At 40.7% G+C, this 27,403-nt stretch overlaps 1 protein-coding gene across 1 annotated transcript in view; it reads right to left on the bottom strand.

Annotated features, from left to right (window-relative positions):
• Positions 1–27,403, bottom strand: part of NMNAT3 (nicotinamide nucleotide adenylyltransferase 3) — a 116,922-nt gene that overhangs the window by 8,080 nt on the left and 81,439 nt on the right. The window contains exon 3 of the mRNA XM_060149736.1: positions 4,166–4,349. Coding sequence (XP_060005719.1) covers positions 4,166–4,349 — 184 coding nt within the window. The remainder of the gene's footprint in view (positions 1–4,165; positions 4,350–27,403) is intronic.

Here is a 27,403-nt window from a genome sequence, read left to right as displayed (position 1 = left end):
CAGTTCAGATATGATTAGACTTACACCCATATGGCAGGCCCGGCTCATTAAGCAATCTATCTTCTGCAAATCAAGAGATACCTGTGCCGCCTTCTTTTTAACAGAGCACAGGTAATCACTATGTCTTGTATCAGTTTGATCTTCCATCTTCCACCTCCCGTATTAACTAGAGCTGTGTCTGGGAAGAAGTGCCTGGTGGGAGAAGCATGTGTTTGTAGCCAGAGTGGCTGGGTTCAAGTTTAGGCTCTCCTGCTTGTACGAGCCTGGGTGAGTCACAAACACCCTCAGGGCCTCACTGACCTCTGTTAATTGCTCAGGAAAGTTAATGCCGGCCTTGTCTACCCTGAGTATCACAAGGCCGTGAAGGCCAAAGGCTTCTCCCCGGCTGGGGAAGTGGCTGAATGCTGAGTATTATTTGGAGTGGGTGAGATTGCCTGGGTTGGAATACCGGTTCCAACTAGGAGCTGTGGAATCTTGGTGGGTGCCTTAAGCAATCTGCCTCCACTTTCCTCATCTGTAGAATGGCAGACAATGACAGTACCCGCCCGAGAGAGCTGTTGTGAGGTTGAATTAAAGAGCTTAGCACAGTCCATCCACAGAAAAGTGCCCAATCAACGTTAGCTGTTATTAGTATCCTTACTCTCAGTCTGTCTTCCCCACCAGATTGTGAACAAGGAGCTCATTTAATTCATCCTTATATTCTTGGTACCTAGGGAACTGCTTAGTAAAGTCAGCTGAATTCACGAAGGATGGACGGGGGATAAATACCTACATTTAATTCAGGTCCAGATTCCCTCCTGATGGTCTCAGAGACTCAGCTGAGCCTTCTCAGGGCCTTGCTGGACTCGTCTGTGTTTCCATTACTGTCTTACTGCTTTGGTTTTAGAAAGCTTCACCTCTGAGGATTCACTCCCGGGTTAGTCTGGAATCTCGCATCAGACTGAAGTAGGTTTGGGTCTCACCTCCACTTTCTCGCTGTAGGACTTTGAGTATGTTGCTGACCCTTTCAGAACCTCTGTTTCCTCATCTGTGAAATGAGGCCAAACTCACCTACTTCTCAGAGTTGCTGAGCTGACTAGATATTATATACCTGGCACACATAGTAGGTGATCAATGAAAGCTGGTATTATTTTATTTTACTTCCTTGACGCTCCTGGTTCCAGTCAGCCCTACTTTGAATACCAGCTGGAGCTCTGACCTCTGGTGTGCAAATGATTATCTTTAATGCCAAATGCATCGTCCTCAGAGACCTCCACTCCGCCTGTGTTGGGTGGGAGGTCATTGCTTCCTCTTGTTGCCTGCCTGAGGGTTATCCTGGTGTGCTCAGCCTTGGGCCTGACGACTGCCCCTGGCAGCATGTTCTCTGTGTCCTCAGCAGCCCCTGGTCTCCAACAATACCCAATCAGAAGGCCACTGTGGCAGAAGCAGAGTCAGCCACATCGTGGTCCCACCCGTAGATCACTGGTTTTGAAGATGGCCATAAGCATGGCTTCAGAGTTCAACAGAATAGGGCTCCACCACTTGCTTATTTGTTGTGCGACTGTGGTTAACTTAGCCTCTCTGAGCCTCAGTTTACTCATCTGTAAAATGAGGACGACATAAGAGCATGTGTGCCAAGGGGCATGTGAGCTGCTGCTGGACCACATCAAATGGCATCGTGACCGAGGCCCTCCCCCATCATGGGGAAAGGGCAAGTGAAATCAGTTATCAAGTGCCCTAAAAGCATGAAAGCTGGCCCAGATTTTTTAAAAAATTAGAGTAAAAATAAAAAACCTAATAAGGAGAAAAAGAACACTCAATAAGCCCTACAGTGACTTGACTTCATAGTGACATGTGTCACTGTCACCATGATGCAGATTCACTGCTGAGTCCACCAAGAGGATACTAAATGGAGCAAAGGGTGGGGTGGATTTCTACAATGCTTCTAGAATCACCTAACTTGACAATTTTAACCAGATTTTCAATCTTAAAAAAAAATGCTTTTGGTAATTTTAGGAAAACATTAGTAATTAAACAAATTTTCGAATGAAGCCCACCCCAAATACTGACAAAAAGTCTTAATCAGCTATCTCACAAAACAGTGTTGACTATATCAGTGGGTTCTCAACCTTGGCTGCACAAAATAAATCATTTGGGGGCCTTTAAAAGTACCCATGCCTAGACCCTGCCCCAGAAAAATCCAAATCTCAGGTAGGGGAGGGTGAGCGTTTAGAAATAGCTTCCCAGGTGATTCCTACAGCCAGGATTGAGACCACTGGTTTGGACTCATCCCGGCACTAAGCATAGGGATGATTCACACGTTTGGTGACTGAGGCTGTGGATCTCAACCCTGGCCTCACATTAGAATCACCAGGGAGCTCTTAAAAATCCTAAGGCCCCGTCCTAGACCAATGGCATCTCAGTCTCTGGGGTAAGACTCAGGCTTCCGTACTTTTGAAAGCTCCCTAGGTGATTCAAGTTGCAGCCGGGGCTGAGAAGCACTTGTCTAAAGGGTACAGTTAAAAAAAAAGAAAAAGAATGTGTCCTGTAAAATCTTAGGTCTGCATTTTGCAGCAGGTTATTAATTACGTGGTACTGCAGTCAAATCCTACTTACCTGTGAATGGCTTATCTGTTACGAGGAGACATTATGGGCCCGTTAGGGATGCAGGGAAGGTAGCTAACATTATTAAGCACCTACTATAAACCAGGTGCTTTCCGCCATCATCTCACGTAGTTCATACAGTATCCCAGTGAAGTAGGTGGTGTCATCCCCATCTTAGTAGGTGAGGAATTGAGGCTCAGAGAGGCTAACTCATTTACATCAAGTCATTTCGATAGTAAATTTGCCTCCAAGATCTGGGCCCGAGGCCACACTGCCCCGCGCAGGGTGGAAAAGGAGACCGTCTCTTTGTTTCTGACTACATATTAAAGCTAAATGATTTGTTGGGTTCTCTGATTTGTTTCTACTCCCCTCTGTTAGCCTCGATAAATGAGAGCTGACTACACTGTTTATTCGAAAAGGGTGATCTAGGTGTAAATTTATTACTTAAGTTAAAAAAAAAAGAGAAGCATATATCTAACAATTATTTCATATTTGCTCTCCTTCAACTTGACAACAGATTTTGCAGTAGCACTGTAACTGCTGAATGCTTCTAGCTGGTTCTTTCCCCAGTAAAGCGTAAGTAATAAGAACCACGATGTGGAAACTAAACGTTTACCTTTGCTTAAAAAGGCAAACATTTTTCTCCCAAGTGACTTTGAAGATTAGTAAAAAATAAAAACCAATCCAAATTATGGACAGGGCTGTCAATCATTCATCCTGGTCCCTTGTGTCTCCTATTCTCTGACAATCCTAGTGCTTCCACATAGATCAAGACACAGCCCACAGTTTGCAATCCCTTCCAGCAGAGCCGGCTGTCATTAGTGACAGGCAGGCCCACCTCACAATCCCCTCTGACAGGCAGGACAAGTGGGACTTCTTGCTTCTCTAGCAATCTCCCAGGAAAGCTTCCCAGACAAAAGTCAGAGACCCACTGTCCTAAAATACAGGGCTTTTAAACGGCTGCATTACTTATGCTGAATCCTAATAGCAGTTCTAAAAGAAAACAAAAAATCCTGTGTAATTATTTCTAGATTCATAGTTTTTTCTTAAAGTCTAGATTTATAGAACCTAGGATTTGTACACTTGGAAAAGATGGCCTATTATGTAGATGCAGTTTTCAACCTAGTCAGTGATGACAATAATAAAGGGTCTCACTTACTGAGTGTGATTATGTGGTTCTGGGTCAGAAAAGTGATTTACATTTTCACATAATGCTCATTGGGTTATGCTGTCCCCGTTTTGCAAGTGAGAAATGTGTCCCAGAGAAATGTCATGTGCCTAATGTCACACAGCTACTGAGTGGCGGCCCTGGAGCCGAGATGCTACAACCCTCTGAAACAAGACGGGGCTTTCCCACAAAGTGTACCCTGAAGGGCAGTGGTTTGTGAGTTTTTCACTTAGGACCTCTCTGAGAATGTGAATCTGTTGGTCTCTCTCCCTCTAAGGAGAAACACTTGCAGGATTTGGATGAGAGGGGCTGACGGAAGCCCCACTCAACACTCCATCCCTGCCTGTCACCCTGTGGACTCTGCAGACGTGACCGTGGCCCCTGCTCATCCCAAGGGCAAATGCCCACCGTTACCTCAGCACCTTGACTGTCTCCATCCACTGCACCTGCTCACTCTCCCAGGGGTCCACCTGGATCCAGTCGGACGTCTGCAGGGCCAGCCGAGCCATGGCCACCCGGTGCCGGGCAGCCACGAGGTCCTTCTTTCCGTAGTTGTCATTGACAGGAGAGATGATACCCCCGATCACCTGGTACCTGCCTAGGCAGCAGAGAGCAGTGGTGTTGCTGGTACAGGACTTTGTCACCCGGCAGCTGGAATTCAGGCAGGTGCTAAAAATCTTGGGGTCTCATCCTGAGTGGGATCAGACCCTAGCATTCTCTGCTGGGCGGGCCAGCTCCCTTGGGCCAGGTAAAGGTGCTACCTCAGGAACCACGTGCCTCTCCTCCAGAGGCTTCTACACCCTGGAGTAGCTGAGAGCATGCCGTGAGGGTGGAGCTGAGGCAAGGCTCCCAGATAGCAATGTGGACGGTTAGGGTCAGAGTATGTTGGAGGAACACGATGACTCCCCCTGCCTGGGACTTACAGGGGCACTACTGTCCTCTAATCATGTTTGGGACAACAGTTACACATGGTTTCTTAGCTCAAGTAGGGGATTTTGTGGATCAAAGAGGAAAGCGTGACATTTAGCCTGAACCAGGTGGGTGGGTGACGGGATGTAGGCTCACTGCACAGGCCCACCATTGGCTTTGGAGGACTGTGCTGTTAAGGGAATGGGAAGGCCTACTTTGGAAAAGATGTAAGCTGTCTTATGAGAGATGTTGCATGGCTCAGTGACTGAAGAATGGGGCATTATAGGTTTAGAGCTGCAGTGAATTGTAGAAGCTACAGAGAACCACCATGGAAAGAGTATGAATGGGTCTCAGAGAGACGGTGGCTGGAACTTGGGTGAAGCTCTAGTTCTATCACTCACTAGGATGTCTTAGGCAACTTACCAAGCTATTTGCGAAAATAAAACACTTAGCCATTTGAACTTCAGTTTTCCTACCTGTAAAATGGGATAATGCCTGCTTGGCAGGACCTTGTGGTAAGGACGAAATTAGATAATGTTTATGAGGGGAGATAATATTTTGACTTCGTATATGATACCTTTAAAAAAAATGTGTTATAAAATATCATATGCATATAAAAGGGCATAGAGTTTGACAAAGAGTTATAAAGTATATCCTGTTCTAATCCTCACCTAGGTTAAGGAACAGAAGTTCCCTATCACAGCCTCCACACTCTGATGGAAGCTCATCACTATTTTTACCTTTATAATATTAATTCTCTTGCTTTCCTTTATAGCTTTACCATGTATTTATGCATCCTTAAAAAACACAGGTTGATTTTGCCTGCTTTTGAAACTTTTAAATATGGAGTCATACTCAACGTATTCTTTCATTAAGCCTTTTTCACTTTGATAAAATTCATGTAGTCCAGGGCTTCCCTGGTGGTGCAGTGGTTGAGAATCTGCCTGCTAATGCAGGGGACACGGGTTCGAGCCCTGGTCTGGGAGGATCCCACATGCCACGGAGCAACTAGGCCCGTGAGCCACAACTACTGAGCCTGCGTGTCTGGAGCCTGTGCTCCGCAACAAGAGAGGCCATGATAGTGAGAGGCCTGCGTAACACGATGAAGAGTGGCCCCCGCTTGCCACAACTAGAGAAAGCCCTCGCACAGAAACGAAGACCCAACACCACCCTAAATAAATAAATAAATTAATTAATTAAGAAAAAAAGAAGAGTAAATCCTATTAAAAAAAATTCATGTAGTCCAACCAGTTTTATTGCTGCATAATATTCTTTTGCATGATTATATACCAAAGAATTGATCTATCTTACTGTTGATGGATTTGGTTTGATTCTGGCTTTAGACAGTTACCAACAATGCTGCTATGAAAATGCTTGCACAAGTCTCCCTATGTGCACAAGCATATCTTTCTTAGGATATGTACCTAAGAGAGGAACTACTAAGTCACTGGGTAGATGTATTTGCAGCTTTACTAGATAATGCTAAAAAATTTTCTAAAATGGTTATAGATATTTACTCTCCAACCAGCGGTGTATGAGCGTTCACTTGCTTCACACCATCGAGCAAATAACCATACAGGGTTATTGTCAGGATTTTCCCATCTGATAGATGTGTAGTTATATCTCATTGTGGTTTTAATGTTCCTTTTCCTGCTTACCGATGAGCCTGAGCATTTATTCATATATATTATTAGACATTTTAGCTTAATTTTTTTTTTTTTTTTGCGGTACGCGGGCCTCTCACTGTTGTGGCCTCTCCCGTTGCGGAGCACGGGCTCCGGACGCGCAGGCTCAGGGGCCATGGCTCACGGGCCCAGCCGCTCTGCGGCATGCGGGATCTTCCCGGACCGGGGCACGAACCCGCGTCCCCTGCATCGGCAGACGGACTCTCAACCACTGCGCCACCAGGGAAGCCCTTGAGCTTAATTTTTTTGTGAAGTGCCTGTTCAAATCTTTTGCCCATATTTTCGGTTGTCTGCCTGTTTATCATTGATTTGTAAAGTTCTTCATCTATTCCGAATATTAGCCCTTTGCTGGTTGGTTATATGTGTCATAAATACCTTCTCTCACTTGACGGCTTGTCTTATTCTTTTTATGGAATCCTGTGAAAACAAACATTCTTAATTTTTATGTAGTTGGGTTGTTAGTTTTTCTCCTTTACGGCTAGTGCATGTTGTGTTATGAGGACGTTTTCCTAATTATCTCATAAAAGCTCTATAGTTTTGTTTTTCACATTTGTGTCTCTGTGCGTGATGTGCATCCTATTAAATTATTTTCCATTTGGATAGTCAATTATTCCAGCATCATTTACCAAAAAGACCTCTTCTGCCCCGCTGCTGTGCATTGTCACTTGTGTGGAGCTCCTAGTGTCCATCTGTGCATGGGCCTGTTTCTCCGCTCTCTATTCTGTTATGTGGCTGTATTTGCTATCCTTGTACAATGTCACACTGCCTTGTTTAATAGAGCTTTAGTACACATCTTGATATCTGGTTAAGTAAATCCTCCCGCCTGTTCTTCAAGAGTGTCTTCGCAATTCTTGACTTTTTGCATTTTCCACATAAATTTTAGAAAGCAGTTGTCAAGTTCCACAAAGATGAAACAGCTCCCCAGCCCCCCCAAAAACCTGCTGAAATTGGATAGGAATTGAATCAAATCTATAATTCAATTTAGGGAGAACTGACATTTTTACAACAATGAGTTTTCCAATCCACGAGCATGGTATATCTTTCCATTTGTTTAGGTTTTCTTAAATGTTTCTAAATAAAATTTTACAATTTTTCTTGTAGCGCACTTAACACATCTTTTGTAAGATTTATTCCTAGATTCTTGATCTTTTTGATGTCACTATAAATGGCATTTTTAAAGTACTCTTTTTCCTGCTGTTGATATGTAGAAATATAATTGATTTAGGTATCTTGAATGTGTATCTAGTAAATTTGCTAAACTCTCTCATTAATTCTAATAGTTTATCTGCAGAATCTTTTGAATCTTCTATGTCCAAAATAATACCATCTGAAAATACTGACAATTTTGCTGTTTCATTTCCAATCCTTTTACATTTTATTTTTCTTGTTGCATTGTTTAAGACCTCTAGAATACTGCTGTATAGAGATGGTGTTAGCAGGCATCCTTGTGTTATTCCCACTATCAGAGGAAAAACTTTCAAGTTTCATTGTTACGTATGATATTTGCTGCAAGTTTTCTGTAGATATCCTTTTTCAGTTGTGGCAGAGACCATGCCATGTGTTCATTAAGACCCATTTTTATTTTTCCTCTTTCTGGGCATATAGGAAGCTAATATTTCTGTTCCTCTTGAAATTAGGTTGTGTTTTTGTGATTTGAATGAGTTATAGTCATTTGGATGTGGGTGGAAGTGATGTATGCCCCATGTAGACTTGGCCATAAAAACTCTTACATGATGCTCTAGCTCTTCATAGTGAATCTGAAAGCTGTGATTGGGATAGAAAAGCATATGGGGACTACCAGGATACCTGAGACACAGCTTGGAAGGGAACTGCCCTGTAGATCTTCTGAACCTACAAAGGATTTATCTGATGAGAGAGAAACTTTATTTAATGTGTTACGCTCCTCAACTTGGGGGATTTGTTACTGCAACTTAGCCTGGTCTATCCTGACAAATATGTTATTTTATTTTATTTATTATTATTTTTTTTTGCGGTACGCGGGCCTCTCACTGTTGTGGCCTCTCCTGCTGCGCAGCACAGGCTCCGGACGCGCAGGATCCAGATGCGCAGGCTCAGAGGCCATGGCTCAGGGGCCCAGCCACCCCGCGGCACGCGGGATCCTCCCGGACTGGGGCACGAACCCGTGTCCCCTGCATCGGCAGGCGGACTCTCAACCACTGCGCCACCAGGGAAGTCCCAAATATGTTATTTTAAAAGAGGCATTTAATATCCAAAATATATAAAGAACACATACAACTCAACAATAAAAAAAAGCAATTTGAAAATGGGCAGAGGAGCTGATGGACATTTTTCCAAAGAAGACATACAGATGACCAACAGGCACATGAAAAGATGCTCAACATCACTAAACATCATGGAAATGCACATCAAAACCACAATGAGATGTCACCTCACACCTGTTAGAATGGCTATTATCAAAAAAGACAAGAAATATGTGTTGGTGAGGATGTGGAGAAAAGGGAACCTTCTTGCATTGTTGGTGGGAATGTAAATTGGTGCAGCCACTGCAGAAGACAGTATGGAGATTCCTCAAAAAATTAAGAATAGAACTACCATACAATCCAGCTATCCCACTTCTGTATATTTTTCCAAAGAATACAAAAATACTAATCTGAAAATATATACATACCCCTATGTTCCCTGCAGCATTATTTACAATAGCCAAGACATGGAAGCAACCTAAGCACCCATCAACAGATGAATGGATAAAGGAGTTGTGGTGTTTGTGTGTGTATATATATATATATATATATATATATATACACACACATGCACACATACATACACAATGGAATACTACTCAGCCAGAAAAAAGATGAAAAAACTTGCCATTTGTTAGAACACGGATGGACCTTGAGGGTATTAGGCTAAGTGAAATAAGTCAGATGAAGAAAGACAAATACTGTATAATTTCACTCATATGTGGAATATAAAAAACTAATAAACTAAAAAAAACACAAATAACGAACAAAGCAAACAAACCAAACAAAAACCAACACAAACCCATAGATATAAAGAACAGAGTAGGGGGAGGGGTGGAGGGAGGGTGAAATGGGTAAAGGAGATGAGTCTCCTTTACCATACATGTCTCCCGTATGGTGACAGATGGAAACTAAATCTTTGACAGTGAGCACTTTGAGGGTATACAAAAGTAGAAATATTGTACACGTGAAACTTACATATTGTTATATATAAATGTTACCTTTATAAAATAAAAAAGAGACATTCCCAGCTAGTCAGTTTGAGTTTTGTCATAAATGAATTCTCTGAAACTCTTGAAATGACTGTGTGATATTTCTCCTTTAGTCAGTTAATACAGTGCATTGCATTGATTAACCTTCTAATCTTTATCATTGCATTCCTGAGATAAACTCGGTTTGGTCAAGATATATTATCTTTTTAATGTGTTGATGGATTCACTCTGCTAATATATTTTTAGGGAGCAAGAGAAGTCTATAATTTTATTTTCTCTTAATGTTCTAATCAGGTTTTGGTATCAAGGTCATGCTAGCCTCATAAAAAGTGTTGGGAGTCCCCTCCTTTTCCTATGCTCTGAAATAGCTTGTGTAGGATTGAAAAAACATTTTTTCCGTTAAGTGTTTTCTAGAACCCATCAGTGAAGTCTTCATGAGGCTGGAGTCTAATTTGTGTGAAATTTTTTGACTAATGATTTAATTTCTTTAATGGTTGTAAAATGATTCAGATTTTTATTTCTTCATTATAATTTTTGGCAACTTGCATTTTTTCTAGGATTCTTTTCATTATATCTACATTTTGAAATGTACTGGCATAAGGTTGTTTCCAATATTCTCTAATCTGTTTAGTTGTTGACACCATCTGTAGGGATGTTCTTTTCATTTCTAATGTTGGTTGTGTTTCCATTCTTTTTCCTTGCTCAGTCTTGCTAGAGGTTTGTACTCTTATTAGTCTTTTCAAAGAACCAACTTTTGGCTTTATTGCTCTTCTCTACTGAATGTTTGTTTTCTATTTCATCAATCTCTGTTCTATTTTTATTAATTCTATCCTCCTCCTTTCTTGGTGCTATTTTGCTCTTCTTTTTCTAACTCCTGGTGATGGATACTCATCTAATTTGCCATTTATCTTATTTTCTAATAAACACAGTTCTGGCTATAAAAATTCCCTCTAAGCATGACTTTACTTGCATTTACTTTTTGATATGTAGTGTTTTCATGATCATTCAGTTCAAAATACTTGTTAATTTTTATTATTACGACTTTTTGATCCATGAACAATTTAGAAGTGTTTTTCCTAATTACCCAACATATTGAGATTTTTGGCAATCTTTTTGTTACTGATTTCTAGCTTAGTTCACTGTAGTCAGAGAACATACTCTATTGATTTCAACCTCTTGAAATATGTTGATACTTGCTTTATATCCTAGGATATGATCAGTTTTGGTAAATGTTCCATGTGTACTTAAAAAAACGTGTATTCTATGATTGTTGGGTGCAATGTTCTGTCCATTTACTTAATATTGTTAATTGTTTTGTTTAAATCTATGTTCTTACTGATTTTTTTGTCTGCCTGTGTATTACTTATTGAGAGGCGTGTTAAAATCTCCCACTATGATTGTGAAATTTTCTATTTTTCTTTTTAGTTCTTTCAACTTTTGTTTCATATATTTTAATATGTTATTAAAATATACATTAAGTTCCTATATATTTATGATTCTTACATATCTGTGAATCAAGTCTCTTTCTCTCTAGTAATAGTTTTTACTTAAAGTCTATATGCCTGATAGTACTATAGTCTCAACAGTTTTATTTTGATTAGTATATGCACGTCATATATTTTTCACCCTTTTACTTTCAATCTTTCTATACTTTTGTTTTAGGAAAGTCTTTTGTAAATAGCCTAAAGCTGGATTAAAAAATTTGGGGGGTCAAATTTGACAGTTATTGACTCTTAATTGGAATGTTAAGTTCACTTACATTTAACGTGAATGCTAACAGATTTAAGTTTAAAGCTACCAACTTATAGAGTATTTTCTTTCTTCCCACACAAATCTATGTTATTTTTTCCTCTTGTCCTGCCTGTGTTTGGGCTTTATTTCATTTTTTTTTTCTCTCGGATTGGAATTATATATAGTCTCACATCCAAAGTAAATGAAGACCTTTCCCCTCTTCCTCAACAACATGGGGACTAGAGAGCTCTGTCCATGCTAGTCTTGTACATATTTTAAGACTATTGTTTCCCCTAACCCTATTAGACCTTATCATTCTGTTTTATACAAGCAATGCTCACTTATATTTACCCATGTATTTGCCATTTTCTTTGCACTCCATTTCTCTTTGCACATCAGACATGCTTTCCGGGAATCACTCTCCTTCTGGCAGAATATATCCCATAGAATTTCCTTAAGTTAGTGACTTCATGCTTGAAAGACATTTTCAAGATATTACCCTCACGCTTTTATTAGACATGGAAAATTCTTAGTTATTATCTCCTCAGAAAACGCCTCTGCCCCTGTACTCTGCCCTCTTCTTCTAGCTCTCTGATTGTGTATACGTAGCCACCATGTCACCTACTCTCTCTTCTGAAATTAAAAACAAATCTTTTTCTCTCTCTCCTCCACTCTTCATAATTTCATTTGATCTATATTCCAGTTCACTAAGTTTGTATTTTTCTATCTATAGTCTGATTCCAAATTATTCACTGAAATTTTTTTTAAAGTCTTTTAATCTAAAAACATGTAAATATCTCCATTTGTCTAGGTCTTCTTCGATTTCTTTCTCAGTATTTTTGAAAATTATATAAATATTTTGTTGATTTGTACCTAAGTATTTCATTTTATTTAGATCAATTGTAAATGGTATTATGTTTTTAATTTTGGTTCACATGTTTGTTATTAATATACATAAACAAGATTGATTTTTGTCTGTTGATTTTTATCTCACTTATTCTAAGAGATCTAAAAAAACAAATTCCTTGGCATTGTGTACATAGACAACCATATCACATGCAAATAGAGAAAGTTTTATTTCTTCTTTTCCTACATGTATGCCTTTTATTTCTTTTTTAAATTTAATTTATTTTTTTATACAGCAGGTTCTTATTAGTCATCCATTTTATACACATCAGTGTATACATGTCAATCCCAACCTCCCAATTCATCACACCACCACCCCTAACCTCCCGCTGCTTTCCCCACCTTGGTGTCCATAGGTTTTTTCTCTACTTCTCTGTCTCAATTTCTGCTCTGCAAACCAGTTCATCTGTACCATTTTCTAGGTTCCACATATATGCGTTAATATACGATATTTGTTTTTCTCTTTCTGACTTCACTCTGTACGACAGTCTCTAGATGCATCCACGTCTCTACAAATGACCCGATTTCGTTCCTTTTTATGGTTGAGTAATATTCCATTGTATATATGTACCTCATCTTCTTTATCCATTCGTCTGTCGATGGGCATTTAGGTTGCTTCCATGACCTGGCTATTTTAAATACTGCTGCAATGAACATCGGGGTGCATGTGTCTTTTTCAATTATGGTTTTCTCTGGGTATATGCCCAGTAGTGGGATTGCTGGGTTGTATGGTAGTTATACTTTTAGTTTTTTAAGGAACCTCCATACTGTTCTCCATAGTGGCTGTATCCATTTACATTCCCACCAACAGTGCAAGAGGGTTCCCTTTTCTCCACACCCTCTCCAGTATTTTTTTTTTTGTAGATTTTCTAATGATGCCCATTTTAACTGGTGTGAGGTGATACCTCATTGTAGGTTTGATTTGCATTTCTCTAATAATTAGTGATGTTGAGCAGCATTTCATGTCTTTCTTGGCCATCTGTATGTCTTTGGAGAAATGTCTATTTAGGTCTTCTGCCCATTTTTGGATTGGGTTGTTTGTTTTTTTTAATATTGAGCTGCATGAGCTGTTTATATATTTTGGAGATTAATCCTTTGATGATTTGTTTGCAAATATTTTCATCCATTCTGAGGGTTGCCTTTTCATCTTGTTTATGGTTTCCTTTACTGTGCAAAAGCTTTTAAGTTTCATTAGGTCCCATTTGTTTATTTTTGTTTTTATTTCCATTTCTCTAGGAGGTGGATCAAAAAAGATCTTGCTGTGATTTATGTGAAAGAGTGTTCTTCCTATGTTTTCCTCTAAGAGTTTTATAGTGTCTGGTCTTACATTTAGGTCTTTAATCCATTTTGAGTTTATTTTTGTGTATGGTGTTAGGGAGTGTTCTAATTTCATTCTTTTACATGTAGCTGTCCAGTTTTCCCAGCACCACTTATTGAAGAGACTGTCTTTTCTCCATTGTATATCCTTGCCCTCTTTGTCATAGATTAGTTGACCATAGGTGTGTGGGTTTACCTCTGGGCTTTCGATCCTGTTCCATTGATCTATATCTCTGCTTTTGTGTCAGTACCATATCGTCTTGATTACTGTAGCTTTGTAGTATAGTCTGAAGTCAGGGAGTCTGATTCCTCCAGCTCTGTTTTTTTTTTCCTCAAGGCTGCTTTGGCTATTCAGGGTCTTTTGTGTCTCCATGCAAATTTTAAGATTTTTTGTTCTAGTTCTGTAAAAAATGCCACTGGTAATTTGATAGGGATTGCACTGAATCTGTAGATTGCTTTGGGTAGTATAGTCATTTTCACAATATTGATTCTTCCAATCCAAGACAATGGTATATCTCTCCATCTGTTGGTGTCATCTTTAATTTCTTTCATCAGTGTCTTATAGTTTTTGGCATACAGGTCTTTTGTCTCCCTAGGTAGGTTTATTCCTAGGTATTTTATTCTTTTTGTTGCAGTGGTAAATGGGAGTGTTTCTTTAATTTCTCTTTCAGATTTTTCATCACTAGTGTATAGGAATGCAAGAGATTTCTGTGCATTAATTTTGTATCATGCAACTTTACCAAATTCATTGATTAGTTCTAGTAGTTTTCTGGTGGCATCTTTAGTATTCTCTATGTATAGTATCATGTCATCTGCAGTGACAGTTTTACTTCTTTTCCAATTTGGATTCTTTTTATTTCTTTTTCTTCTCTGATTGCCACTGTTAGGACTTCCAAGTCTGTGTTGAATAATAGTGGTGAGAGTGGACATCCTTGTCTTTTTCCTGATCTTAGAGGAAACACTTTAAGTTTTTCACCATTGAGAACGATGTTTGCTGTGGGTTTGTCGTATATGGCCTTTTTTTTTTTTTAATTTTTCTTGCTGTACGCGGGCCTCTCACTTGCGTGGCCTCTCCCATTGTGGAGTACAGGCTCCGGACGTGCAGGCTCAGTGGCCATGGCTCACGGGCCCAGCTGCTCCGCAGCATGTGGGATCCTCCTGGACTGGGGCACGAACCCACGTCCCCTGCATCAGCAGGCGGACTCTCAACCACTGTGCCACCAATGAAGCCCAGTATATGGCCTTTTTTATGTTGAAGTAGTTTCCCTCTATGCCCACTTTCTGGAGACTTTTTTTTTTTTTATCATAAATGGGTGTTGAATTTTGTCAAAAGCTTTTTCTGAATCTATTGAGATGATCATACGGTTTTTATTCTTCAATTTGTTAATATGGTGTATCGCACTGATTGATTTGTGTACATTGAAGAATCCTTGCATCTCTGGGATAAATCCCACTTGATCATGGTATATGATCCTTTTAATGTGTTGTTGGATTCAGTTTGCTAGTATTTTGTTAGGATTTTTGCATCTATATTCATCAGTGATATTGGTCTGTAATTTTCTTTTTTTGTGGCATCTTTGTCTGGTTTTGGTATCAGGGTGATGGTGGCCTTATAGAATGAGTTTGTGAGTGTTCCTTCCTCTGCAATTTTTTGGAAGAGTTTGAGAAGGATGGGTGTTAGCTTTTCTCTAAATGTTGGATAGAATTCACCTGTGAAGCCATCTGATCCTGGAATTTTGTTTGTTGGAAGATTTTTAAACACAGTTTCAATTTCATTACTTGTGATTTGTCTGTTCTTATCTTCTATTTCTTCCTGGTTCAGTCTTGGACGGTTATACCTTTCTAAGAATTTGTCCATTTCTTCCAGGTTGTCCATTTTATTGGCATAGAGTTACTTGTAGTAGTCACTTAGGATACTTTGTATTTTTGCGGTGTCTGTTGTAACTTCTCCTGTTTCATTTCTAATTTTATTGATTTGCGTCCTCGCTCTCTTTTTCTTGATGAGTCTGGCTAATGGTTTATCAATTTTGTTTATCTTCTCAAAGAACCAGCTTTTAGTTTTATTGATCTTTGCTATTGTTTTCTCTGTTTCTATTTCATTTATTTCTGCTCTGATATTGATGATTTCTTTTCTTCTGCTAACTTTGGGTTTTGTTTGTTCTTCCTACTCTAGTTCCTTTAGGTGTAAGGTTAGATTGTTTATTTGAGAATTTTCTTATTTCTTTAGGTAGGGTTGTATAGCTATAAACTCCCCTCTTAGAACTGCTTTTGCTGCATCCCATAGGTTTTGGATCGTCGTGTTTTCATTGTCATTTGTCTCTAGGTATTTTTTGATCTCCTCTTTGATTTCTTCAGTGATATCTTGGTTATTTAGTAACGTATTGTTTAGCCTCCATGTGTTTGTGTTTTTTATGTTTTTTTCCTTGTAGTTCATTTCTAATCTCATAGTGTTGTGGTCAGAAAAATGCTTGATATGATTTTAATTATCTTAAATTTAATGAGGCTTGATTTGTGGCCCAAGATATGATCTATCCTGGAGAATGTTCCATGCACGTTCGAGAAGAAAGTATAATCTGCTGTTTTTGGATGGAATGTCCTATAAAGATCAATTAAATCTATCTGGTCTATTGTGTCATTTAAAGCTTGTGTTTCCTTATTAATTTTCTGTTTGGATGATCTGTCCATTGGTGTAAGTGAGGTGTTAAAGTCCCCCACTATTATTGTGTTACTGTCGATCTCCTGTTTTAGAGCTGTTAGCAGTTGCCTTATGTATTGAGGTGCTCCTATGTTGGTTGCATATATATTTATAATTGTTATATCTTCTTCTTGGATTGATCCCTTGATCATTATGTAGTGTCCTTCCTTGTCTCTTGTAACCTTCTTTATTTTAAAGTCTATTTTATCTGATATGAGTATTGCTACTCCAGCTTCCTTTTGATTTCCATTTGCATGGAATAGCTTTTTCCATCCCCTCACTTTCAGTCTGTATGTGTCCTAGGTCTGAAGTGGGCCTCTTGTAGACAGCATATATATGGTTCCTGTTTTTGCATCCTTTCAGCAAGCCTGTGTCTTTTGGTAGGAGCATTTAATCCATTCATGTTTAAGGTAATTTTCGATATGTATGTTCCAATCACCATTTTCTTAATTGCTTTGGGTTTGTTTTTGTAGGTCTTTTTCTTCTCTTGTGTTTCTCACTTAGAGAAGTTCCTTTAGCATTTGTTGTAGAGCTGGTTTGGAGGTGCTGAATTCTCTTAGCTTTTGCTTGCCTGTAAAGCTTTTGATTTCTCTATCAAATCTGAATGAGATCCTTGCTGGGTAGAGTAATCTTGGTTGTAAGCTCTTCCCTTTCATCACTTTAAGTATATCATGCCACTCCCTTCTGGCTTGTAGAGTTTCTGGTGAGAAATCAGCTGTTAACCTTATGGGAGTTCCCTTGTATGTTATTTGTCATTTTTCCCTTGCTGCTTTCAATAATTTTTCTTTGTTTTTAATTTTTGCCAATTTGATTACTATGTGTCTAGGTGTGTTTCTCCTTGGGTTTATCCTGTATGGGACTCTCTGCGCTTCCTGGACTTGGGTGGCTATTCCCTTTCCCATGTTAGGGAAATTTTCAACTATAATCTCTTCAAATATTTTCTTGGGTCCTTTCTCTCTCTCTTCTCCTTCTGCGACCCCTATAATGTGAATGTTGTTGTGTTTAATGTTGTCCCAGAGGTCTCTAAGGCTGTCTTCATTTCTTTTCATTCTTTTTTCTTTATTCTGTTCTGTGGCAGTGATTTCCACCATTCTGTCTTCCAGGTCACTTATCCGTTCTTCTGCCTCAGTTACTCTGCTATTGATTCCTTCTAGTGTAGTTTTCATTTCAGTTATTATATTGTCATCTGTTTGTTCTTTAATTCTTCTGGACCTTTGTTAAATATTTCTTGCATCTTCTCAATCTTTGCCTCCATTCTTTTTATGAGGTCATTCTTCACTATCATTATTCTGAATTCTTTTTCTGGAAGATTGCTTATCTCCATTTCATTTAGTTGTTTTTCTGAGGTTTTATCTTGTTCCTTCATCTGGTACATAGCCCTCTGCCTTTTCATTTTGTCTGTCTTTCTGTGAATGTGGTTTTTCTTCTACAGGCTGCAGGATTGTAGTTCTTCTTGCTTCGGCTATCTGCCCTCTGGTGGATGAGGCTATCTATGAGGCTTGTGGAAGTTTCCTGATGGGAGGGACTGGTGGTGGGTAGAGCTGGCTGTTGCTCTGGTGGGCAGAGCTCAGTAAAACTTTAATCTGCTTGTCTGCTGATGGGTGGGGCTGGGTTCCCTACCTGTTGATTGTTTGGCCTGAGGCAACCCAAAACTGGAGCCTAGCTGGGCTCATTGGTGGGGCTAATGGCGGACTCTGGGAGGGCTCATGCCAAGGAGTACTTCCTAGAACTTCTGCTGCCAGTGTCCTTGTCCTCATGGTGAGGCACAGCCACCCCCAACCTCTGCAGGAGACCCTCCAAAACTAGTAGGTAGGTCTGGTTCAGTCTCCTATGGGGTCACTGCTCCTTCCCCTGGGTCCCAGTGCACACGCTACTTTGTGTGTGCCCTCCAAGAGTGGATTCTCTGTTTCCCCCAGTCTTGTCAAAGTCCTGCAATCAAATCCTGCTAGCCTTCAAAGTCTGATTCTCTAGGAATTCCTCCTCCCGTTGCCGGGCCCCCAGGTTTGGAAGCCTGACGTGGGGCTCAGAACCTTCACTCCAGTGGGTGGACTTCTGTGGTATAAGTGTCCTCCAGTTTGTGAGTCACCCACCCAGCAGTAATGGGATTTGATTTTATTGTGATTACGCCCCTCCTACCATCTCATTGTGGCTTCTCCTTTGTCTTTGCACATGGGGTATCTTTTTTGGTGAGTTCCAGTGTCTTCCTGTCAATGATCATTCAGCAGTTAGTTGTGATTCTGGTGTTTTTGAAATAGGGAGTGAGAGCTTGTTCTTCTACTCCAACATCTTGAGCCAATCTCCCGCCTTTTATTTCTTGATTTGAGACCTTTCCTTTTTTTCCCTAAAGTAAGCATTTAGTGTTAGAAACTTCCTTCTCTCTTCTGCTTTAGCTGCCACATTATTTGCTACATTTTAATATGTCGTATTTTTACTTTCATTCAGTTCCATGTATTTAAAAAATTTTATTTTGAGACTTTCTCTTTGACCCATGGATTATTTAGCAGTATGTTGTTTAATTTCCAAGTGTTTTAATATTTTCCTGTTGTTTTCCTTTTATTGATTACAGTTTGATTCCATTATGGTCAGAGACCATAATCTGTATGACTTCAGTTCTTTAAAACTTGTTGAAGTTTGTTTTATGGCTCAGAATATGGCCCATTTTAGTGAATGTTCCATGGGTGTTTGAAAAAAAATGTGTATTCTGCTGTTGTTGGTGGAGAGTTATACACACATGAATTAGATCCTGTTGGTTGATGGTGTTCAGTTCTTCTATATCCTTGCTGATTTTCTGTCTAGCAGTTCTGTCAATTGCTGCAAGTGGAGTATTGAAGTCCCACCTGTGACTGTGAACCTGCCTATTTTGCTTTTCAGCTCTTACCAGTTTTTGCTTCATGTATTTTGAGACTCTGGTTTTTGGTGTGCACACATTTAGGATTATTATGTGTTCTTAGCTGACCTTTATTGAACTTTTAATTTCATTTATTTTAGACGTCATTTCTAGAAGTGCTGATTTATTCTTCATCAAATCTGATAAGTCCTTTTTATAAAAAACATAAGCGTAACTTGAAAAATCTGTATCTGTGCACAACAATGTTCATGGTGGTACTATTTACAATAGGTAAGACATGAAAGCAACCTAAGTATCCATCGACAGATGAATGGATAAAGAAGATGTGGTACATATATACAATGGAATATTACTCAGCCATAAAAAGCACGAACTAACGCCATTTGCAGCAACATGGATGGACCTAGAGATTATCACACTTAGTGAAGTAAGTCAGACAGAGAAAGACAAATATTATATGATATCACTTATATATGGAATCTAAAAAATAGTACAAATTAATTTATAAAACAGAAACAGACTCACAGACATAGAAAACAAACTTATGGTTACCAAAGGGGAAGGGGGGAGGGATAAATTGGGAGTATGGGATTAACAGATACACACTACTATATATAAAATAGATAAGCAACTAGGATTTACTGTATAGTACAGGCAACTATATTCAATATCTTGTAATAAACTATAATGGAAAAGTATTGAAAAAAGAATATATATATATATATATATATATATATATATATATATATATATACTGCTGAATCACTTTGCTATACACCTGTAACTAACACAATATTGTAAACCAACTATACTTCAAAAAGCAGAAAAATAAATAAATAAATAATCTGTATCTGACAATGCCAATTTCAAAGTCTCTACAGGTTATTTTTGCTGTTGATTTTGCTACTTCTATTCATATTGTTCTGTTTCTTTTGCGCTTAGCTGATTTTGACTGTGTGCTGGTCAATGCCACTAACTAGTTATCTGGGGGGCTTCCCAAGGCCTAAGACAGATATGCCTTCCTCCAGAGAGGCTTCATGTTTGCTTTCACCAGGTACCTGGCTGGAGTTATTAAAAGTCATGGATGACCTTAAGTCAAGTTCTCAACTTGAGCTTCTTTGACTAATCCAGGCAGAGGGCTGACGTGTGGCCATTTCTTCCTAGCAATATTTTATGCTTTCCTTTTGCTTCCGCTTGCCTTAGTGTCAAGGCACCAAGGCTTTTCTGAAGTCCTCTAGGATTGCAGGAGGAAAGTGGGTTAAGATCTAGTTCATCCTGGTCCTGAGGGTGCAGCTCCTGGGAATCTAGCTTCATGTGGGAGAAGTCACCCATAAGGCTCCCAGCTTGGGAGGGCTCCAACTTTGTATCCTTTCCCTCTTGCCTTGTATGGCCACTGAGTCAAACCTTTGTGAGCAGTACTGTCAAGTGCCCACCAGGGGTCCCGGTGGCATACTTACCTCCCTGGTTACAGGTGTTTATCTCTTAGGTGGTCTGAGACATCCCCTCTGTCTTTTCCATTTTAAAAGTGAAGTCTGAAAAATGTTCTATCCACCATTTCTTGTTGCTTTAGTGGGAGAGTTGATCCAAAGAGTGCAGCCTGTCCCCTGGAAGGTGGAAGTTCTCTGATGCATTTTTCCATCTCTGGGAAACCTGGCTGCCCTAGGGTCCTCCATCATGGAGGCTGAGGCTCCCACTGCTCAGGGGGGTGGCAGAACCAGCTGAGACTAAGGAGAGGACATTCAGCTTTTGACTTCCAGAACTGGCTCCTGAAACTCATTTCAGAGGAGTGCTTGTGAAGGTCAAAGCTTTCATTTGGAAGATCCAGGCGTTGAGAGAGAAAGATTGATTTAAGTTGCAAAAGTTACCCTTAAAAACGTCAAGAACCAGAGCCCAGGGAGTCAGAGGACACAGTTTTACTAAAATCCACAGAGCGGTAAGAAGGAGAGAATATGAAGATGGAAATGGAAGGCCCTTTCTGGGCTGAGGGTGGGGTGGGTGGAGAAATGAGCAGCAGAGCAGAGAAGAGCTTGGTAGGAAAGGTTTGTGTGATGGAGCATTTAGACCTGAGTTGAGGCCTGCTCCCTACACCCTCCTACCCTTCAGAGACAAAACCTGGTGTATGTTGGGTGCAAGAGGCCATAGTGAAGAGGTCCAGTTGGGTTTGGAAACTGCAGGGCAGACGGACTTGTATTTTGATTCCCACCTGGAATTCTAGGAGGAGACCATCTCCCATTGCCCTGTGCCAACACAGAACAGCATCAACACAGTGGAAATGGCAGTGTGTCAAGTACAGGCAGAGAGAGCTTCAGAAAACACCCCCTCCCGTGCCTTCCAAGTCCCCCTCAGCTCCAGCAGGGCATGGTAGAAACCAGTAAAAATTCTCAAGGTTCCTCGAGAGGAGTAGTGAGGGGGGCTGAGAATTAACGGTCAGTAGGGCTACTGGGCGGGGGTACAGGGTACAGGGTGTGCAGCCCAAAGCCAGAGGCCATGGTGTTGGCAGTGCCAGGGAGAGTCCAGCATGGGCCCAGATAGCAGCAGTTGTGCCTGAGCCAAGAGAAGCTGAGGAGGTCCCAATAGTGGAGGCAGAGAGAATAGAGGCCAATGCCCAAGGTCAAGGGCAGACCCCAAGGCTGAAGGACACTGAGGGCCAGATGCCCCTTTTCAGAGGCCAGGATGATAAGCCACCTCGTATGCTTAACTTACTCTTGGGAAAACAGGCGGAAAAGAGAAACTTGATCGCAAAGTGACCTATAAGAGAATAAGCTTAAAATCAGAAGATAGTTACCTTAAAGTAGCAATTTTCTTTTCAGCGTTCATGGAAATGGTGGCTTATGAGCAAGTCAAGTGTTGCAGAAAGCAAAGGAAGCTATTCTTCTGCACATCTGAGTCTCATGTTAGACATGGAAGACGTTAGTTCTTTCTCTTTTCCTCTTTAAAAGAAATGGGGGTCAGGAGAACTAACTTCCGTTGGGTGCTGACTCTCTTGGGTCATTTACATACATTTCACCTTCACCTCAATCTCTGTTTTACAGGGGTGGGGGGGGGGCCAGGGGCTCCTCCAGGCAGCTCTGCTGAGCATCTTGGATACTCAGGTGTCACCTGGGATGGTTTAGCTCATTTTGACGGGGCAGGTTGTACACTGAGAAATCAATGCTTTGTTATAGCTCCCAGGAGAGGAGAGTCAATAAAAATAACAGTTTGAGCTAAAACTCCTTCTTGCCCTCTAAATGGTCATGAGTTTAAGCCTCTTTTGTTCTCCACAATGCTACAATCCCAGTGTTGCCTCATGCGACCCCCTCTCCCTCTTGCTACATGGAGGTACTTCTCCGGTGACCCAATGCAGCCCACACACACCTCCATTACAGCACTTGTATGGTAATGATCTGTTTGCCTTTGTCGTTCTCGTGAGGCTGAGAGCTCCTTAAGGATGCAAACCTGTCTTTTCATTCTGGATAACATGGCCAGCACTTCACTTCACATGAAGCTATCCCATCCTTCCCTTGGAGTTATCATAGTAATACGTGGCTATGTGTTTAACATGGCTGATAGAATTCTTTTTTTGTTTATCTCTACCCCTCTGGAAATTCTAACAAAATGGCAGTAAAGGAATAAAAGAAGTATGAAATCACAAGGGCAAAGAGAGTGGGAAAGGAGACAACAGTAGGTGGGAAAGGTCAACACAGTTTTGGAAGCTGGAGAGCTGATGAACAACGGTACCAGAGCCAGCAGAGTTGCAGGCAGGGAAGGCAGTAAGGGTCAAGCTGCCATGCAGGGCAGAAGCCCAGAGGAGCCAACAGCCTCCCAGTGGGGGTGGGTGCCAGAGGGCCCGAACACAGGAGGACTAGTTGAGGGTTTGTCTAAGGAGCCCTTGTTCTCCCATCCTGGCAGAAGGCCAGATTTCTGCTTTCTGCCGAGGTTGGACCAGAGACCCTTGACTCCCAGGCATAGCTGAGGGGATGTGGGATTACTATCCCTAAGACAGGAGGGTCAAGTCTGGCTTCCAGAATACCAGATTGGAGCCATCTCTCTGGACACGTACAGACACAGTCAGGGGTCTTGGACCTAGGAGCGGGACCTATGCCATCAGGCCCACCAACTTCACCCACACACCCAGAGTTTCTGGATGACACTTACGGCCTGATCTGCAGATGGGAGTGGACAGCTCAGGAAGACACCAGTTTTAGAAAGGTGCTGACCATGAAAGACAGAGACCAAAACAGCCATCCAGAGAAAAGGAACTAGGGGGACACAAAGGTAAGGCAGAAAGCAAAAGGAAGCTTCAAAAATCTCCAAATAATATTTTCAGAAGACAAGAAACGATATCCCATCCATCGATGGGGTATCGATATCCCATCGATATCCATTCTTGGATATCCCATCCAAGAATGGCTTTTTTTTTTTTTTTTTTTTTGCGGTATGCGGGCCTCTCACTGTTGTGGCCTCCCCCGTTGCGGAGCACAGGCTCCGGACGCGCAGGCCCAGCGGCCATGGCTCACGGGCCCAGCCGCTCCGCGGCATGCGGAATCCTCCCGGACCGGGGCATGAACCTGCATCCCCTGCATCGGCAGGCGGACTCTCAGCCACTGCGCCACCAGGGAAGCCCAGACCACCAGTTTTAAAGAGAAGATTCTAAAAGTTCCCAGAGAGAAAATAAGAGATTGTATACACAGGACTGGGACAGCGTTGGACTTCTCAACAGCAATTCTGGGATCCAGGAGACAGTGAAACAAGTCTTCAAACATTAGAGGAAAATTATTTCCAGCCTGGAATACTATATTTGGCCAACCAACCAATTAATTAGGATGGCGCTGGCAAACTTTTCCTATTAAGGAACAGATATTAAACAGCATAGGCTTTGTGGGCTGCGTATACTCTTGGTGGCATATTCCTCTTTTTTTTTTTTTTTTTGGCTGCACCACAGGGCATGTGGGATCTTAGTTCCATGACCAGGGATCGAACCCGTGCTCCTTGCATTGGAAGCGCAGAGTCTTAACCACTGGACCACCAGGGAAGTCCTGGCATATTCCTCTTTTTAAACAACCTTTTATAATGTAAAAATATCATTCTTAGCTCACAGAAAGCATGAAAACAAGCTACAGGCCAGATTTGGCCCATGGGCTGTAGTTTACTGGTCTGTGCATTGGAGTGTGGCATAAACTTGTGTTCATATATGTAAGGTCTCAGGAAGTTGATCTCCCATAGATTCTTTCTCAGAAAGATGCTAGAGGATGCACTCCACCAAGACAAGAGAGTAAACCAAAAATAGCAGAAGGCATCGGATCTAAGAAACTAGGGTTCCAAATCGGGAGACAGGCAAAGGGAATCCCCAGGAAAACAGCGTTGGGAAATCCCAGTTGACAGTGGTGTAGCAGGCATAGAGAGCTAGCTGTCCAGATAGGACCTTGAGGGCTCCAGGAAGGATATGAGCAGAAACAAAATGGAATAGACAGATTACCATGAGTTTGTTTGTACTAAGAAGAGTTTGAGAGAATTTTTGGGGGGGAAAATTTGGAACTAAATTAGTGATAGGTATAAGGAACCCAAGGAAACAGATAAATGCAGCAATTATTAACTCTAGGAAAAACCAAAGTTTATATGAGAGGCAATAAAAGCTTAGTGTAATACACGGTTTAGTTAAAATGATTTAGCAGACATAAATGTAAACAATAAATATTAATTTAACCCAAAGCTGTGAGCTAATCAATTTGGGAGCATATGGTGGAGATGAAGTATAAGTGTGAGGGTGGAGTTGTGAATGCTAAACTCTCCTTTTACATAATTGGAAGCCAACAGATAATGTCTGAATCTGAAAATTCAAGAAACAGCAGTATAAGCTTATTATTTAGAAACAGGGAGTCAAATACCAGAGAAAACAGCTAAAGAAGTCAAAAGCGATTGCCCTGGGAACCAGGAATCAGTGGTGGGAAAGAGTGGAACAAACACTACTATAAGCCTTATAATAACTTTTATTATAAATATGTTTATATATTTATAAAATAAATTGAAAAAGTAATGTATTTTGTAGAAATACTTCAGTATACTGAAAGTGTAAAGAATGAAAAATTAACAAAGAGGTTAATACTGTTTATATTTTGGATAGCTTTCTTTGTCTTTTTCTTCTATTTCTTCATATGGTGTAAATTCAATTTTGTATCTTCTTTATTTAGATTATATCATAAGCATTTTTCTTGGCCATTAGGACTCTGAAAACACCATTTGTAATGGCTCTATAGTAATTGAGGTTTAAAAAAATTTATGCTGGAATCAATATATTGTGACCATCTTTGTAGATCTTGGTTTCAAGTTTTGGATACATTTTTAAGATAAATTATTAGGAAGGAAAACTACCGGCTTCAACGTTTTGGGTGATTTTGCCACATCTTGCTAAACTTCTTTTCAGAAATTTTGAGCAAAGGGAGAGAGACTGCAGCACAGTATGAGAGAGTTCATCTCTCCCCACACTGGTCAGTACTGGGACTACTCAATTTAAAAACACCTGCCAGTTTGTAGGAATTGCTTGTGGTTTAAATTTTGCTTTTAAAATGACTTGTGTGATTTGTATTATTTATTAGATATTTCTATATCTCCTTTTGTGAACCTTCTGCTCTTATTTGTTACTCATTTGTCTATTGATGTGTATGAATACTTTTAAACAAGTATGTGAATTGTTTGCCTGTTGGATCTGTTGGCAAACATATAGAGAGGATTCTCCTCCAAATCATGGACCTTCCCCAGCTCCTGTCTGGCTGCTAGGAATTAGGCCCAGGTATTCATCCAACTAAAACTCCCCACGTCCATGTGCAACAAAGCCAGTTTTCATCTCAGGGTTATAGCTCTTCCTTGATTTACGACAGGATTAGTCGCATCATAAGTGGAAAATAAACCATCATAAATTGAAAATATCATTTAGTCAAAAATGCACTTAATACACCTAACCTACCGAACATCCTAGCTTAGCCCTGCCTACCTTAAACATGCTCGGAACACTTACATTAGCCTACAGTTGGGCAAGACCCTCTAACAGAAAGCCAAGTTTATAATAAAGGGCTGGATATCTCCTGGAATTTCTTGGATACTGTACTGCAGAATGGTTGGATGGGTACAGAATGGCTGTAAGTGTATCAATCGTTTACCCTCGTGATTGCATGGCTGATGGGAGCTGCGGCTACTGCCGCTGCCCCAGCATCACGAGAGGAGCGTACCACACATCACTAGCCCAGGAAAACATCGAAGTTCAAAATTCGAAGTACAGTTTCTACTATATACGCATCTCTTTTGCACTATCATAAAGTCGAAAAACTGTAAGTCAAACCATTGTAAGTTGGGGTCCGTCTGTACTTTCATCTGTCGTTTCGTGTGTGTCGCTGCTCCTCTGCTCTAGTCTCTTGCATAAATAATCTGTCTCATCTCACAGTTTTCATATCCTTATTGTTTTCTTGTGTTCTGGAAGAATTCCTTGCACTGGTGACCTAATTCTCTACTTAGTTACAAGAAATAGCCTCCCTCCTGCCTGTCTCCACTGAGCACTAATGTGGCGATGACGTTTTTCATTCCAAAAGCCCTTCCCTGTCCTCAGGTGGGCTGCTCTTTCGCTTTATCACATTCTCCTCTTGAATCTCATGAGAACCAGAGGTTTTAAAATTTTATCTTCGTTAAGTGGAGAGCCACGTGGCCTAAACCTGGAGGATGGGGCCTTCTGTGGAAATGCAGTTCCTTTTTCATATGAACCGTGACCTCTCTCTGACCAGTCAGCTGCCTCCAGAAAGGTCTATCTGTCCAGTATGGAAGGCTGGGCGGCCCTGTCAGAGTCTGTGTAGGTCCTTGCTTAATTACTTTGTTCACGGCTAAAGGATAAAGGCAACTTTTAAGCGTACTGTAATGTTTCTTTGTATATTAGAAATATTTCAAGCAGGGAGCTGCAGGTAAAAGGAAACAGCAATTGAAGGGAATTCTTCACTCCTAAGGTTTATCTGTAGTATTTCACTGACTGAGCTATCTAAGGTAGGAAAATATTGATTTTTTTCTTCAAGTATGTAGGTGACTGTCCTGTTTCCTTTAATTAAATAATCTGTACCCCCCCATCACTGTTTTTTTTTTTTTCCCCTTACTGTATATTTTCTTTCACATAGACTTTATGATCCGTTGTGCTGTCTTGAGTCCCTATCACACTCGTTTAATCTGTTTTTTTAAAATTACATTTTAGAGACTTCCCTAGTGGTGCAGTGGTTAAGACTCCACGCTCCCAATGCAGGGGACCCGGGTTCGATCCCTGGTCAGGGAACTAGATCCCGCATGCATGCCACAACTAAGAGTTCGCATGCCACAACTAAGGAGCTGGAAAGACGCA

Source organism: Lagenorhynchus albirostris, chromosome 5, assembly GCF_949774975.1.
Source record: "Lagenorhynchus albirostris chromosome 5, mLagAlb1.1, whole genome shotgun sequence".
NCBI lineage: Eukaryota > Metazoa > Chordata > Mammalia > Artiodactyla > Delphinidae > Lagenorhynchus > Lagenorhynchus albirostris.
Note: the sequence above shows the minus strand (reverse complement) of the source record. Positions and strands in the feature narration are given on the sequence as shown.